At 47.1% G+C, this 17,472-nt stretch overlaps 1 protein-coding gene across 1 annotated transcript in view; it reads left to right on the top strand.

The window, feature by feature from the left end:
* The first annotated feature begins 8,219 nt into the window (after window positions 1-8,219).
* Window positions 8,220-17,472, top strand: part of LOC149352476 (lysosomal aspartic protease-like) — a 36,463-nt gene continuing 27,210 nt past the window's right edge. Inside the window, exon 1 of the mRNA XM_089575698.1 lies at window positions 8,220-8,304. Coding sequence (XP_089431824.1) covers window positions 8,220-8,304 — 85 coding nt within the window. The remainder of the gene's footprint in view (window positions 8,305-17,472) is intronic.

The following is a 17,472-nucleotide window of genomic DNA, read 5'->3' as shown; positions in this document are numbered from 1 at the left end:
GAAAACAAAAGGTGTGCGACGTCGATGAAAAGACATATACCGACATTTGTCAGGGTTTAGTGTCATCAGCCACTGCAAACAGCAATCTTGCCCGTGGTTCAGGTCTGCTTGTAGGGTTTCTTGGTCCCAGTGGTTAGTTGCTGAGCGGTAAATAACGCAATCATTTGCGGAGAGGTGGATATGACAGGATATTTGCTGGGGGAGGTCGTTAATGTATATGAGGAATAACAAGGGACCTAGAACGGAGCACTGCGGGACTCCGGAGGTGACTGGAAGTGGGTCAGTGGACTGGTTATTAACAAAGACTGATTGAGAGCGACGCATGAGGAATTCAGTAATCCACGCGATTATATCTGGATGCAGGTGCGAGTTTAAGAAGCAAGTGAAGGTGAGGTACTGCCGAATGTCTGCGTAATCTAGGAAAATGGCGTAAGTTTGCTGGTTAATGTCAAGGTTGGTGTGGAGGTCGTGAAGAAATATGGCTAGTTGAGTTTCGCATGAAAAGTTTTTGCAGAATCCATGCATGGATGGAAGAAGTTATTGGAACCTAAAAATTGCATGACTTGGGAGTAAATGACATGTTCCATGAGTTTGCAGAGAGAGAGAGAGATAACTTTTATTTTTCAGCTCAAGCCCGAGGGCCACGTGTCCCTTGGATGTGTCGGATGTGGGCGGTGAGGAGCGGCCAGCGGGTGGGCTGCAAAGAGGTTGGTGGAGCGGTCCATCGGGCCCACGTGAGGTGAAAGGAGGGAGGCACGGTGAGTTTGCAGGGAACACATGTTAATTAAGTGGGGCGATAATTAAGAGGTGAATCGGCAGTACCTGTTTTGTGGACTGGAACAACCTTCCCCGCTATCAAATCGTCCGGTAAGGTTCCTTGGAGAGTGATTGCGAGAACAAAGAACAGAGGAAATCTGAACAGGCTAGTGTTTTCAAAATTCCTGAATTAATATCATCTATGCCACTGGCCGAGGAATTCATCTTGTCAATTACGCACGAGATTCCGCTACTACTGAATGTGAAGGCTTTGATAGCTGTAGTTTCAAAAATTGGCAAAGTAGAACATGGCGCTTCGGATTCGTCAGTAAAAACAGATGAAAATGCGGTGTTAAAACTGTTTGCGCATTCAGTATCAGTCATGATTTCACCAGAATGGTTAGTGAGGGTGGCCGCACGCCGCGTTTTCTTTGGGTTGTCCACTATAGAACTTCCACTATAGAACTTCCAACCAGAACTTCTTCGGGTTGTCCACTATCATCTTCGGTAGTTCTACTGCTTAGAAGCGAAGCTTGGCTTTTTCAATCGCCGTCAAGTATGCATTATCAGCTTCGTAGCATTTTTCCCACGCGCTTGGGTTTGCTTGATGTTTAGCTGCACGAAATGCCCGAGATGTCACTTCTCCTATGGTCACTTCGTTAATTCGCCATTGCCATTGGTCACTCCCCCCCCCCCCCCCCCCCCCTTACCCCACGGTGTAGTTACGCTCCCCTCAGCGTCGCACCCGGTGCGGTCAGCACATCCTTACGACGCCACTGCCACCAGATCCAGTTTTCGATGATAGCGTTTATACCATACTCCTACTCCTCTTGATCACTGTTCTAAGAGCACGCTAGCGCTACTCCGGCCCCCTTCCCTTTCCTAAAACACAAAAAATGTGGAATGCAATGTTACCACTTTGTTATAAGTGTATCGCAGCGTCCTTTCTCCCCTTCTCTCCCCTTTTATGCTCAGAAGCTTTTTTAACTTACCCATGCACCCCCCCCCCCCCCCCTTCCATTCCTTTCCCTCCTCTGAACTCGGAGTCATGTGTAGACCTCTGGCTGATATTCCGTCGGTCGCGCTTCTGATTCCTGGCGTCGCTGCCTCGTTCGCTCTGACGCATACATTTACCCGTGCATTTCCTCCAGGCTGTAGATCAGTGTGACGCGAGCGCGAACATCGAATGCATTCCCCTGGCTACCCGCATGCATTTCTATGGCCGTATGTGTGTTCTGAAACAACATGGCAGCAAACGGGCTCTACAGACCCTCCCTCCTTACCGCTCAGCGAAATTTGCGACGAAATAATGGCAGGAAGCGCCCCAGGCAGGTGGCGTTCGCGAGATGTGAATGCCTGAAAAAAAAACAGTGCAATTTTGGGAAAAAGAAAAACGTTTTTTTTTCGTTTTTTGTTTTCAGGTGAGAAAAAATGGAAAGAAACAGAAAATTTCACAATGCAATTTCAAGCTTTTATGATTGCTTGCTTTTAGTTTAGGTTTTTGCTTTTGCTTTGAAAACCATTACAGCGTGCATCGTTGAACGATTGGAGAGCAGTCGTCATAGCCGGTGCCAGGTAGTGCTTTTAAAACGTTCGTGCTGCGAGTACGCGAGTTGAAGGCCAGGTCACATATAATATCCAGGCTTGACTTAAAAACACACTAATACTTGAACTCACGGCTGAAGTAGAACAAAATAGCTGCAAATTCTACAGCGCTGCACACACGGCATAAATAACATAGGCTGCTGTGGACATAAGCGGTTTTAGCCAAATACAAGTCTAGCTTCTTGATTTCCAACATAGCAGAGTACAGGACATCCGAGAAATTTGGTCCAGGACAGGGGTCTTCAGCGAAGCACGTGGCCCCACCTACCCGGTGGCAAGGCCTTTGCACCAACCAGCCGCTAACTTGTCTCGCTTGCCGACTGCTGCAGATACCACCACCATCCGCCAGCTGCGAACGAAACTGGTCACGTTTCGGAAACGTCCATACTAGGATTCGCAACAGGCTTTCAGGGGAACGCGTTCGAAAGCTTGTGTATGTGCTGTCGAACCTAGCTGTGGACACAGCTTAAATCCATGCTGCTGCGTGTAGTGCCGCATCTAGCGACACTGACTCTGAGTCCGATAGGGAGTGACTTATAGATCAGTTTTCATGTTCCCTTTCTCGGTGCAATAGAACAAGAATTTCGTTCCACAAATAATTTATATCTCCATATTCGCCTGAAGTGCAAATCATTATTTATCTCCTCGGTGCAATAGATTAGGAAGTTCGTTTCACAATATTACATATATAACTGCATACTCGACTTAAAGGTGCACTGAAGAGGAATCTGAACTTGTCTTTTTGCCGCGTGAACTCGATCTACACGTTCCGAGCTTTCTTAGAAACTGCGATTTACTGCCCTGTGTGGCCGATTTCCCCAATTAAATCGAATTAACGTCCGGCTCCCGCCTTTTTTTTTTTTTAATTCTGCCTCGTACGATGGGCGGAGTCGACCAACGCGTGGAGATCCTTTCACCCAGTCCCGTGGCGGCTTGCCGCGCTGCCATCGGCGGAGTAATACGTAGTAGTCCGTAGTAGCAAATAGTCCGCGCGTATTTTTATTTCTTCGGGCTTATTTTGCGGCTATATTATCTGCGAATGAAACTATTTATTCATGGAAACCTAAAAAAACAAAATAAAGCGAAAGCAAAGCCTCCAGGGGACTGAGTGAAAGGCGCTCCACGCGTTGGTCGACTCCGCCCACCGTACGAGGCAGAATTCCGGTCGCTGCTCGAAATGGCACCAAAGCCCTTTTCGTGCTTGCTTAGTGGGCACTACAGGGATGAATGTATATGTTTAGCGCACGAGACACTCATGAGATTGGTATACCGGACGACTGAGTGTCCAAGGGCTGTACTAAAGCCCTTCGAAAAATACGGCAAAAATAACCGCATTTCACAAATGCATCTTTGCACATTCAACAGCCCCAACAAGAGATGCATATCTCCCAGTCACTGAGATCATATTACCTCGAAGCTCTGTAGTTTTGGTTTTTCCACGTTCTTTGTTCGTCGCCTCTCATACGCGGCCTTAACACTGCTTGATAAGCCAGACGCGACCAGAGTGCTCTGGAATGCTCATGACCGCGCGCGTCCGTTTCTAAGATGTTCTAGATCGCTGTCGGTGTTTTAGGTGCCTTATCTCGAAAGTTCTCTGTCGCGTTTAAGGTGAGGGAGGTTGAGAGCAACTGACATTCTGATCCCGAAGGCCGTAGTGCGCTTGCTTTTTTTTTTTTGTTTTTCTGCTGCTGACGCCGCCATCGAGTTGTTTTCTGTTTGCGGGCGCATGTTCGCCCAATAAGCAGTTCGAGTTCTTCGCCACCCTGATAATAGTCTACGGTTGCGTCCGCCCCTTTCGACACAGCCGCCTGACATCAGCGGGAACGAGCACGCCGCAGTCACTGCACAACTTGTGCATCAGCAGCGCCGTTTGTGAGCACTAGAACCGGCATGCCTTGCGAATCCATTACACTGAGCATGCACATATTAACACCGTTTTCATGAACAGAGTGCGGGTCGAGGTGATTATGCGAGAGAAAGAGCGACTTTTGAGTAGGAAAAGGGTGAGTAGTCCTCTACTCTCTTCCTCGACGTTTCTTCACCTTCCCTCAAAAAGTGGACTTAACTCGACTTCTGTAGCGTTCATGTAAAGGTAGAAAATGTCGATCGGATGGGCGAAGACGAAGGGGAGAAGGAAAGGCAGGGAGGTTAACCGGAAGAAGAAACCGGTTTGCTACCCTGCATTGGGGAAAGGAATGAGGAGATATAAATGGGAAGGAGAAGAGAGAGTAGCAGGAATATGAAGTCTATTTGCGAAGACTGTAAACATGCGGTAAAGTCGCAGCCTGTAGTGCAGACCCAACGCTCTCAAGAAGCAGGGCAGTGCCTGAGCGTCGAGTTTCTTTCACAGTGGCAGCAACGTCTTCTGCTGCCGCAATCTGTTCTCGAGACGGTGTTAATCACTCTATCAAACGCTTACTCTGGATTCTGACTTCTGTCTTCTATTGAGGAAGTGTTCAATACGGAGGTACAGTCAGCGCCAAATGAAACGCGAACAAGACAATAAAAATGGAATACTCGAAATTAGAAGGTTTTTAGCTGAAGGAGAATGACTATTCATGCCCTTGATTTCCACTTCGACTCGCGCGAAGACCGTGGCTTGGAAGTGTTAATGAACCTAGCCTGCATTTCCGCTGCATAACGTAATGTTTTCGTTTCCTGGTGTGCACGTTTCAGTTATCCGGTTCACGTTTCATTTGACGCTGATGGTACAGTAGTCCAGGCTCGAAACACACCCATGCCGGACCCAACGATAGTTGCTCGCGTTTTGCACACTACCAAGAATTCAGGTCACTTCCCGGACATGTCCGCTAAGCCTACAGGCCTAAAGCATTGTGCTCTGCAGCCACTCAGCCATTCTCTTTCTTTCTTATGTCACGGATGATGCCGACGAGCTATTTTTGAATGTTTGAAGCCATGCGCCACGTGGTGGCAGCCAAAGGAACCAGAGGCGCTTGTCCCGATTTCCTGGTAATGGTGCTAGCTGTTAACGCGAAGGAAGCGCGTTTGCCGTCGTCGTCGTCAAAAAGCGTTCTCCTGGAAGATTCTACAGTATCCCAATTTTAATACACGTTTATTCCCTCACTCAGCCCAGCGTGCCCGGAAGGAGAGGGAAAGAGGGTGCCACCCCCCTCCACGGGTTTCCACCCCGTGCAAATGTGCACGTGACCACCCAGTGCACATAGCTCGATCCTTGCGCCTCGCGCTAGCTTTCCCAAAACAGGGCTAGCGGACAGGATCAAGCGTGCAGCTGAAGCCAGTGGCATCCTGAAATGGGCGTCTCAGCTATGAACACTTCCCTTTTACTGGAAATAAAAGTTCCAACAACAGCAACAAAACAGATCATGAGTTGGCGGGGAAGGCATGTTTATGTTCGTAGTCATTTCGCGTCCGTCCAGCTAAGCGTAACCGGGGGAACAGGTGGTGAGGGCAACGGAAAGAGGCAGAGGGCGTAGGGACCCTGCACGGACATCCCACGGAAAGGGAGGCTTCCCTTTGACTGCGTCAGTTACGAATCTTTCTAGACAAACAAACTTGTAGAGTCCAGGCTGCGTGAATCACTTGCGGGTTTCCACCGTCAGAGTATCGGCCAGCTCAAAAAAATCCTTCCTCAACGCACCTTTCCAGTAAATGACGCTGATGAAACAGGACGGCTTGTAGATTCCCGTCTCTTTGGTGGCCTTTTTTTTTTACCTCGTTTCTGAAGGAAATTTGAGACTAAGTTCATCTGCTTTAGTTGCTGAAAAAAAGAACAATATTATCCAAGACATCACCGCTACGCAGATTTCTCAGCGTCAACTCGAGCACATCAGCCGACTTGCTTCCTGCTGCGGCATTGATGCGATTAAATAAAACGTCTTGAACTGCTGCAGGCGTTTTTAAATAGCCCTGGAATGCAGCGCAGCGGTCGTCTTTAAGGATCGCCGCGAGAGTGACTTGCACCAGACCATAATTATTCAAGGACTTCGACATGGAGTTCACGCGTACGGACCAACGGGTTGGGCACAGAGGCAACAGCTGTTGATGCTGCTGTTGTTGTTGTTGTAGTGACAAATCGTGAAAATGGGAAAGCCCGTGTCTTGAATGACCAACCCTTCACAAATGCAGGTTTAATCCAGTGATTATTCGGGCGCAAACAAGGATTAATTTCGACTGCTGACAGCAGCGAGCATCAGTTTTTCGTTCGGATATCACACAGAGATCATGTTTTTAACATATTGCGCATTTGAAACGTAAACATGGCGCTGTGCTTATGCATGCATACTCATTCTGGGCTCATTCTTACAGCTGTACCAGCAGCGGAAACGGACAGGAAGCTGGACGAGCAGCCGTCAGACCAGCTTGGGCGACTGCGCTGCTCTCACATGACCCTACGCCACGCGTTCTTTTTGCCAAGTGCGGTGGCGGAAGAAGCGTCAGGATTCGTCTGCTTGTCGTCTGCTTGTGGTTTGTGAGCTGGTTTGATTGCATACTGTCGTAGATTAACTGATGTAACCTTACACGATATATGAAAAGTTCAGAGCTGAAACGAGATTTTACAGCAGTTTTCGTGATCATGCACCACGCTATACTTAACTAAAAAGTAGTGCAGAATAGGTTGCAAATCTGAGGGACACTTAAGCTCCGCCTTTAAGGGCATGACGCGATAGCATTGATGGGCCCCAGCAGTGGCTCCTCTTGCCCACGCAGACACGGACATTCTTTCCACATTACGCGGAAGACCACACGACATACATATAAAGCCCCGCTTTAACCGTGCTGTACGAACTTGCCTATGGGCAGCGTGTATGACTCGCAGCCTAGGCGTCAGGTATTCGATTTCCGGCTAATTACCCCAATTTTATTTCCAGCGCAATTTGTTTGCATCAGAAAGACTCTATAGTTTTAGTTACAGGTAAGTTTTGCGTACGTAGAAATCTTACAGGTGAGCAGTGCGCATGCGCAGAACTGAACGGGCCTGCGTGAGTCTCACGGACGTACGTGAGATCCGAAAGCTTGCATGCGTACCTTGCACACATAGAGAGCTCCACGGGAGGGTCTCGCGATATCTTGGAGAAGTGAGAGCGTCAAATGCAAGGAGCCTAACATAACGCGTTGGCAGCATGAGAGCGGCATCTCCGCGCCTTCATTTTTCTAAAAATCTTGACTTGCATTTGTTGCGAGATTTAAGGGAGTGCAGCCACTTCGAGGACAGCATGCGATATGCAGGCGGGTAAGCTCATGCGTGACTTCACGTGAAATGATCGACGCTCTTCAAAGCAAAAGCAGATTACCTGCATACAGAAGCACAGTTATGTACTACCTGCACATTCTTTACGACAACCATATTAGTTGCAGTGCAGTTATTGCGGCCTTCGGATGCTTCGGACCTCAAATGAACTGCGTGCGTAGCTGGATAACTATATCACCACAAAGCGCACAAAACTGCAATGAAAACGAAACTAACAATAAAAAAATCTGATCACTAGAATATTCTACAAGCCAGCAGATGTCAGTCCGAAGCCTCGTCTTCCCGGCATGCATCGGGCGTCCTTGGTGGATGAAGTGCAGGGCCGCCAGCTTTCCCTCTAGTTAGTAGTGAGAAACTCTATGCTTTTAGCATGCGTCGCGTTCGTGTAACTAAAAGAGTATGGACGACATACATGTAAGTGTAGCGCACGTATAGTTCTCACGTCTGCGTACGTGAAGTCTCTACGCACGTGTAACTAATGGTGCGTTCCAATATCACGAGTAGACGTCTACTTAAACGTCTTGCCGGACAGCCGCCATTTTGAGACGCGTTCCATTTTTCACGAAGCCGTCCAAGAAGACTGCTTCGCCGAAGTCAACATCGATGCAGGCTAACTTCCTGTCTAAAGATGGCGGAGCAGTTGGTGCAGTCGGAGCTGAGCGAACCGTGTTCTTCGCAGACACTGGAGACCGGAGACGCACCATCTTTCAAGTGTGAGTCATTGCGTTAAGTTGACATTTATAAGAACTGGAGGCCAATAAAGCAGTCTTTGTGGACCTACGGTTGTAATAGCAGCTTATATGTGTGAACCGCGCGGGAGGAAATCGTGCGGGAAAGATCCACAGCTATGCGGATGAGATCGTCTGCTAAAGCGGTAGCAATGAACGCACCAATATTGCAGAAAAAGAACAAGCAAATTATTAGCAGCGCGTTTTTAACTTGTTTTATTAAGACTTGTTAAGAACATAGGAGTGCAACTATTCGTAAACTTTAGTTCAATTTGTATCTCGCAAGGCGGCGCGTGAAGTAGATACGTTCAATTATGTAGAGATGCATAGACGGCTTCCTAGACGTCACACTAGACGTCTTGTCGGATGTCTATGGAATTGGAACGCACCTTATATCTGTCTTTTATAACGTCACTGACCAGAAGCAGACGAGACCCTGGGTGGCGATGCGGACGGCGCAAAAACGTGTTTCTATCATACTTCATTTGGGATGTGGGGGGCGTTGCGACCAAGAAACCCTATTTTAAAATGGCAGTTAAGGTAAGGAGAATCCTCCTTTATGCTTCATTAACAGATGAAGGCAGCAAAATAGCGCATTTAACTAATTTTTTTGCTCCTTAGTGATGGAGTAAATATTTCCACTTTTTTAAAGTGTACCGCTCAAGCGCAGGTAATGTCTCCCGCATGTTCAGGCCTCTCAAACTCGGAGTTCCTACTCTACGCGGTGTCCATTTTGCACCAAAGACGCATGGCCGGGGGGATTAAATCTCCCTCCTGAAGGCTGTGCTCTCCCGGTGTCTTAGGAATAGAACGGTGTTCGAGCCGTGCGGCAAGGAAGTGACAGGGTACGGTGGCGCCATCCCCGGACTGTCAACGAGGCCGGAACAGCCATCCCTGCTGCTGCGCGGTCGCACGGCACGCGCCTACACACCGGTGCTTATCTCGATCGCAAGCGAGTGGTTTGCTGTGACTTTCTGCTGGGGACATCTTTAAGAGCAAAGCCGGCACCTCCAGAAGAGGCACTCATGCGTCCTCATATCCTGGCTCTCGGGTGCTGCTTGTGACGGGCCCTCCTAACTGGAATGCCACGGAAACACGGCATGCCTACAGACCTACACTACAGATGTCCGTTCTTTTTTTATTATTATCGTTTCTGATGTTCTGAAAATTTTACGCATTTCAGGGCTCGGAAGTTGGAATATAGCAATGCATCGCTTCTGTACAGCAAAGTCAAAGATGCAGCAAATTTACGCACTAGGCGTTTTACGGGAGCCCATAAACAACTTGATTTTAATTGCAACACTTACGCTAAGGCAATGACGAAGTATTACGCATACACAAGCACACAAACAAAAATTGCTTCACTTGGTGCGAATTTGCAATGATCGCTGTAAATTGGAAAACATGGCCGGGGCGAAAGTCTATTGCACGAAGGCGTCCAAGGCTCGGTGGCTCCACGTACAGTGCTGGTAAGCAAACGTACTCAGTGCGCTGTGATGTGCAAACAAATTTATCTTCGCGCTGGAGGGTTCCTATTCATCTCGAGCGTGTTTCGAAGGCAGCACCTTAAACCTTTTGGTTGCGGCACCGTTGTGCATTCGTATGCAGAGTGCCGGTACTCAGCAGAATGCGCTAGAGTCGCCAGTGAAGAAATCAAGATGAACGAAAGGAATGGGGGCGCGACGCATGCTGCGACGCCTGACAAAAAATAAAGGAAAGTAAAAAGTTCGCGAAGAGGTATTGCGCTTGGGCGTGCGAACGCTTCGAGCGAAGACGCTGCTGCTAATAGTGCCCAGTTCGCTTATTAAAGTGCCTTGTGCACGTAGCACCCACTAGCAGGTAGCAGACAAGGGCCGGAAAATAAGCAGTTTATTACGATATACATAAGAAGGAAGCTGAATTTCGATGGAGGCGAAATTCTAGAGGCCCGTGTTCTGTGCGATGTCAGTGCGCGCTAAAGAACCCCAGGTGGTAGAAATTTCCTGAGCCCTTCACTACGGCGTCCCTCTTAGCCTTAGTTGCTTTGGGACGTTAAACCCCGATAAATTAAACCAAACTAACAATAATTTTAGCCAAGGAAAGCATAGTAGAATGTTGTTTTTTATTTGTGGCGCCGACCAACATGGAATTGGTAGCGTGATTATTTTTCTCCTGAAAGATAACCGGCTATAAAGTGGGAGAAAAGACAACCTCATGCGGCTGATGGCATCCGAGCGCACGGCCTTCGCATTTGGCGTACGATGCATCTACCAACAGAGCTATGGCGGAGGATGTACAACCGTCCAACCTATTTTCGAGTGTATTTATGTTGGATAACCTTCGAAGAGTTCACCAGCGCCACACTCGACCAGAACGGGGTACCTGGAAAATCCTGTAACACCGCAAGTGCCACGTGGCGGAACACACACACACACACACACACACACACACACACACACACACACACACACACACACACACACACACACACACACACACACACACACACACACACACACACACACACACACACACACGCACACACACACACACACACACACGCACGCACGCACGCACGCGCGCGCGCGCGCGCAACCAACCAACCAACCAACATACACACACACGCGCGCGCGGGCACGCACAGTGCGCCATTGGTGCAAACAACGAGAGAGGGAGAGACTGGGATTGCGGTATTGGCTGAAAATTCACTCGGTCAGTGAAGTGTAAATTCTTAGAACAAACGAGTGTTTGTGTGTTTCACTTTCGAGCTAAACGATGCCCTTGCTGTGCATACTGAGTAGTACCCTTTTTTTCTAAATTCTCATTACAATTTTTATTTCGATGGAAAAAGTTAGGGGCTGCCTTTTCCCGTTGCTTCGAGCTTAATGTCCCAGTTTTTTGCTTCCAATAAATACGGCTTGATGTTTATTTATGGTCGGCTCTTTTCAGTTTTTCATGGTTATAGTAGTTTCCTGTCTGGGCACATTTCAAGTCGAATTTGTTCGGGGAACCGGACTTAACAGAAATAATTCCAGAACTTCAGAATTTTCAACAACCCGTTTTTATCTGCTATAGCCAGCGCTACAGAATCGTCTGCTTGTGACTACAAACTTTGTTAGTACCATAAAAGCGGAAAAACAGCGTAGAAGTGTTACTCTTCGAGCTTTGATTGCATTTTCTTCCTTTTTTCACATTTTCGTTGGTGTACCGACGCAGTCAAAGTTATGGCCCTAAACTGCGCCCTACATTTTAGAGCTTGACTCCGAGATTAGCTTCATCACATTGGTGCTCTGTATTGTAATATATGCTCAATAATGTGAGGAAATTACTTCCCGGAGGTGCGATAAGAAGCAATCGCGTTGACACAAATCAGGCTAAAGCTTCTGTTTCGGGTGCGCAGCCGAAGGAAGTGGTATCAACCAGGTACCATTCGTGCTTATCACTGGTTTTAATCGCAAGCGCGCTGTCATGGTCCCTTATTCCTCATGTTTTCGCCCCAACGTTCCTCGCACCGCAATGTCCTCGACGTAATTGAGAGCGCTCCGCTCTGTCACTGCCCCAGAGGTGTTGACGGCAACGAATGGGACAAAAACAGCATCTCTTTTTATTATTATTATTTTTTTTACAGGGGACAAAAGTCGTTCCAGGGGGCTATGGCACGCGATCGCCCAGTAAAAGGAGTTCAGCCGATATGTGGCTGTCGCGCTCGAAAGCGACGGGCCTTCACAAGAGGGCGTGGAGGTACAGATAACATGCTTGCAAGAAACCGAACACGCTCAGAGACGAGAAGCGTGTTCAAATATTCCTTCCTTCGCCGCCGCAGATGCGATATTTTATTGGCAAATCGTCGAGCAAACTTTAGCTTCAGTGCGGAATGCGCGTGACCGCGTGCGACAAAGCGAAAGTGAGCCCGCTGCGAGTCGGCGTCCTCCGGTCAGCATGTTCGCCGACGGGCATAGAACTCCAGACATTTGCGGCCTGCAGCTTGCGCCTCTTTGCGTGAGGTTCAAATTCCTCTGCTTTCACTGGCCAACTTGACGCAAACTTTACGCGCTGCGTAATCGGCGTCTGTGCACGGCGTTGCCCGCATTCGTCGAGTGTACAGCCGAAGCAGGCAAAAGTTCTCGCGTGCGTCCGCATGTCCGCACCTAGCGCTCTCAGGGGGCCGGTGGTTGCTTTTTCTTTCTTTTCAGTGCACAGCAGCCTCACGTGTCGTTCCCTGTGCCCACGGGAGGACGCAGATAGCGGGCCCGTGGTGGCGCGCTCAGTGCATATGGTGGGCTCTGGTTCCTCGGCGCGCTCACGCCATCGGTCGGCTGACTATGGAGTATTCGGGCCAGCCGCAGAAGCGGCGACGGCAGCAACAGCGCTTAGTCCCGGAGCATGCCACGGAAGACGCACCGCAGGCGGGCGTCGTCGGTGACGCGCAGTCCCTTCCTCCACCCTCCTCTCTCGTGCCTTTCTTTTTCCAGCCAGTCGGAAGGATGCCGTCGACGCCGTGTTGTTCTTGCTGCTTCTTCTAGTTCATTTGTTTTTGTTTGTTTCGTTTGTCGCTCAGTGGCTTCTCGAGTCGTCCCCTTCTCGGACGACTCCGTCTCCTTCCCGGACGACGCCGATTCCGCGCGGAAACGCTCCGTTTCAAGAGCTGTCCTCAGCGCTGTCGGCGCGCTTGAACTGCTTGAACCCTATCGCGCTCTCAGCGAGGCACGTATGCGTCCGCCGCGCTGTCGCCCTCTCGCGTCTTCACCGCGGCCTCGGCGCACTGCGTCCGCCGCTGCTGGCGCAGCTCGCGAAGGAAAGGGGCGGGCCATTCGTCGAATGTGTGTAGAGGCAAAGAGGAGCCATTTCGATACTAGCGACTTCGAGGGTAGTCTGGCGCGGCTAGAATTCCATGTCGCCTCTCCAAATATGTCACGCGACACGTTGGCTGTAAACCGCGGGTGGCGTTTAGGAAGGCCCTGCAGAGCAGAGCCACTGCTGTCGAAAACGTTTCTCGGCTGGGCGATTCTCGCAGAAGCCGCCGCGTACGGGCTGCGAAAGTATTGGTTAAATTATTTTGATACACTTTATGTATTGAAAGGCAGGAAAAGATACACTGGAACGTTATTTATTTGAATGTAAAAATCATGAATTAATACTACATGTTATACCGCAAATATTAGTTTTACATTCAGAGTAAACATTGTGCTAGTGCTCTGTTCTTAATGTTATTATAAAGTTTAAGTTATCACTGCAATGCATCATTGCAATTATATTCCAAGCATTACGCGCCAGAACTTTTCCTATTGTTCTTACAGTAGAGGTGTGCGTCAACTACCAGTACTTTGTAATAAATCTTTTAGAGTGTGCCTGCCATAGACTGCTTGCGCAGCCCCATTTTTTTGTTAGAAAACATTGCGTATTACCCACTCCCACTATCACGCATGACACACCCTTCAATAATGGTCCATGGTTGTGACCGGTGTATAACCGTTCGGAGATGAGTTGATGGCATTGGTTGTGGGTGTATTGCAGAACTCAAGTGTTGTCCTCGTTGTTGGTCCTTACAAAGCGTACGGTTGTGTAATTTCGCAAATTGCGGACCTACATGCTTTTTCAGGGTTAGTTTACGATTTTGGAGAAAGTAGCATTTTTGTTTTGGATATGTTTTCAGTAAGTTTTGAGCAAAGCTTTTTAGTCGCTTATTTGTAACGTTTCAGAAACGTTTGAAAAAGTGCATAATGGGCATTATATTAATGTTAGACTAAACCAAGAAAGCAGCATTGTTGTAATGCTTCGGTGCTACCGGGAGTACAAGTTGAAAGTCGTACTCCTCCATCCAGTCGAGATGACAAAATGGTTGAAAGGTTCTATGTAGATGTGGAATCCGCAATGAGTGAGGTAAAAACGCAGTACAGTGGGCTGATGGGCTACTTCAGTGTGAAGAAGCAGCCAGGCGACCGGGTTGTAGGGGACTATGGCATGGGTACCACGAATAGCAAAGGGGAGCTGTGAGAAGAATTCGCAGAGCGACATAGCTTAGGAATCATGAATACCTTTTTCCGTGAACGGTAGGAACGGAAGGTGACTTGAAAGGGGCCGCCCATCCTGACATTGTGCAGGATATGGAAGGATGCAAGGTGAGGTGTATCGACGGTAGGAAAGCGAGGTCTCGAATTAGCCTAAATTTGAGCAGGGAGCACAGGCAAAAAATGTGCGGAGCAAGTTTGAGGGCAAGTTGGTGAATTCAGTATCTTGCTGGAGAACAGATCTTGCGCTTTAACCGAGGACAACGACCTTAGTGTTCAAGCGAGCAATGATAATCTCAAAAAATATTATTACAGAGTAGGGGCTGGGGCGAAGTAGAAGTTGGGGTAGCTAGACAGGATACTGGCAAGCTCTCTCAGGAGATGAAAGACCTTATTAAGAAACGCCAAATCATGAAAGCTTCTAACTCAACAGGCAGAAAGAACTGGTCAAACTGTCAAAGCTAATAAATAAGCGTGAGGTAAAAGACTTAAGGAAATGCAGCATAGAGACGATCGAGCTGGCTTTTAAATGAAAGGTCGCCTAAAAGCAGTCTGGAGGAAATAGCTCATGATTAGTCACAGCTAATAGATAAGTTCCAGAGCTCGCCAAGGCATTTCAACGCTGCTTAACCTATTTCTTGATTTTGAAGATAATCCAGCATTTTGAATTTTGCGTTACAAACATTTCTGCTTTCTGTGTATTGTAGCCTGTTATATGTTACCATCTGAAATTGCTCCAGAAATTATGTGCGTATGCCTTCCATTGCTGTTGCTTGTACAGGAGTTGGGGTTCCTCAAGCTGATGGCATGCGACTTTTACTCCACCTCCTCCATTCTAGAGAACGGGGAACAAATTAATTAATTAATTGACTAATTAATTAATTTAATTAGATTCGGTGAAATTCTGGTGCATGCCCGATAAGGAGGACACTATCATTACCAGAATGGATGGGATGGTTAATGTATCTGAAGAATTCTGCACAGATCTGTACAGTAGCCAAAATAATCAGGACACTAATTACGAAGCTCAGGACACTAATTACGAAGCTCGTGTTGGGGACGAATTGGATATCCAACTGGTAAAGAAAGCTTTACAAGTACTTCAAAGTTGAAAAGCGGAAGGTGAGGATCAAATGACTGCAGGTTTTCCAATGACGCTGGCAACATTGGGATATATAAACTTTCAACCCCATATATGCAGCGCCTCTGGCGTACCTAAAACTTTGAAAAGAAAAACTAACATTATCTTAATCCGTACGAAAAGGGATGTCAAGGACTTGAAAAATTACAGACTGATCAGCTTACTATCCATTATTTATAAGGTATTTACTAATGTAACCAATGATCAAACTAGATCAACTTTAGACTTCAATCAACCAAAGGACACTGCAAGCTGGCTTTAGGAAGGGCTGCTGCTCGACAATAGACCGTACTCATATCCTCAATCAAGGGATAGAAAAGTGCGCAAATTATAACCAACCCCTATATATATATAGATAAATATACTTGGTTGCTAGAGGTAAAATGCGAAACTGAGAAACGCTTAATTGAGGTAAACATTTATTGTGAGACGACTTTCGGGCAGAGCCTAGGACAGGCTCTGTCCGAAACGTCGACTCGCAATAAATGTTTACCTAAATGAAGCGTTTCTCAATCTCGCATATATATATATATATATATATATATATATATATATATATATATATATATATATATATATATATATATATATATATATATATATATATATATATATATATATATATATATATATATATATATATATATATATATATATATAGCGAAGTATACGCTTCGTTAAAGGAATCATATTTATTCGACTCGACGTTTCGATCGGTCTTCCGATCGAAACGTCGAATCGAATAAATATGTTTCCTTTAACGGAGCGTATACTTCGCTATATATTCTTGTAAGCAGTCAAGTACTTCATGCTTTCGCAACCCATATATATATATATATATATATATATATATATATAAATATATATATATATATATATATATATATATATATATATATATATATATATATATATATATATATATATATATATATATGGGCCATAGACCATAGTCCTCGTAAGGAAAAGTGATAAAATACCAATCAGGAACGGCAGGGCACGTAAGGCAAGATAACTGATGGCCCTTAAGGGACCCTGAGGATATACAGAAGTTGTCCTGCATCCATAGGGTACCACGTTCTAATCACAAAGAGACCACTCTTACCGAAAACAACTTTTATAAGCTAGAAGAAAAAAAAAAACGAAGTGAAGGTGTTGCCACCACCGGCCGATATCGCATCGACTCAGATTTTTGTGCGCGGATTCCAAACGCTACGCTACTCACCATTCTCTTCAAAACGATGGAACTCGTCTTGTTATGTAACTGCACGTTACGAGTTTGAATCGACTGGTGGGAAGATTTTTAAATCCAATTTTCTCGGCGTTAATTGCGTCTTTCGTTGGTGGATCAGCGTTAACATAATCATAATTTACGGCGAACAATAATTGCGTGGAGTCGTTCTCAGTGTCCCTCCAAGGTTAACAGAGTGGATTCGAAGAGGAGGTAAGCGCAACAGGGGGCGGCAGCTAGTCCGGTGGGCGGACGAGCTTAGAGAGTTTGCGAGGGTAAAGTGGCCTCAGCTGGAAGAGGACATAGTTTACTAGAGGGATATGGGAGAGGCCTTTGTCCTGACGTGGACGCAGTTAGGCTGATGATGCTGGTGATGATGACTGGACTGCCCATTCAGTGCCTCTCGTAGTGTGGGAGTTTTCGTTCAGAGATAAGTTTCAGACATTACTGCTTATGACCACGTCCCCTTTCGCTTGTGATGTTTTGCGTGAGCCAATCACCGGATGCAGGGTTTCGCTTGCTGCTTCGAGTGTGAAGTTTTCTTGTCGTCAAAGCGCATGAGCGAGCAACGCGTTAAATGCTCGTTGCTTGACTGCTCAAGGCACGTTAATTCGCTGCTTACTTGTAATCCTTGCTCATTGCGCGCACGTATAACCGAGACAGCTAGGCGCATGCGTTCGCCGTAAAGAGCATCTGTTCTCTGACGGGAATCACGAAACATTCGGCAACATAGCCGCGCGTTCCGTTCCAGCCTTACCTCAGCGAATTTCTAATTTCTCAAGTACGATGCAACT

This window comes from Amblyomma mixtum, chromosome 3 (genome assembly GCF_055824585.1).
Source record: "Amblyomma mixtum isolate Tamu chromosome 3, ASM5582458v1, whole genome shotgun sequence".
In the NCBI taxonomy this organism is placed as follows: domain Eukaryota; kingdom Metazoa; phylum Arthropoda; class Arachnida; order Ixodida; family Ixodidae; genus Amblyomma; species Amblyomma mixtum.
The sequence above is the reverse complement of the archived record's forward strand: the minus strand, read 5'-3'. Positions and strand labels throughout refer to the sequence as shown.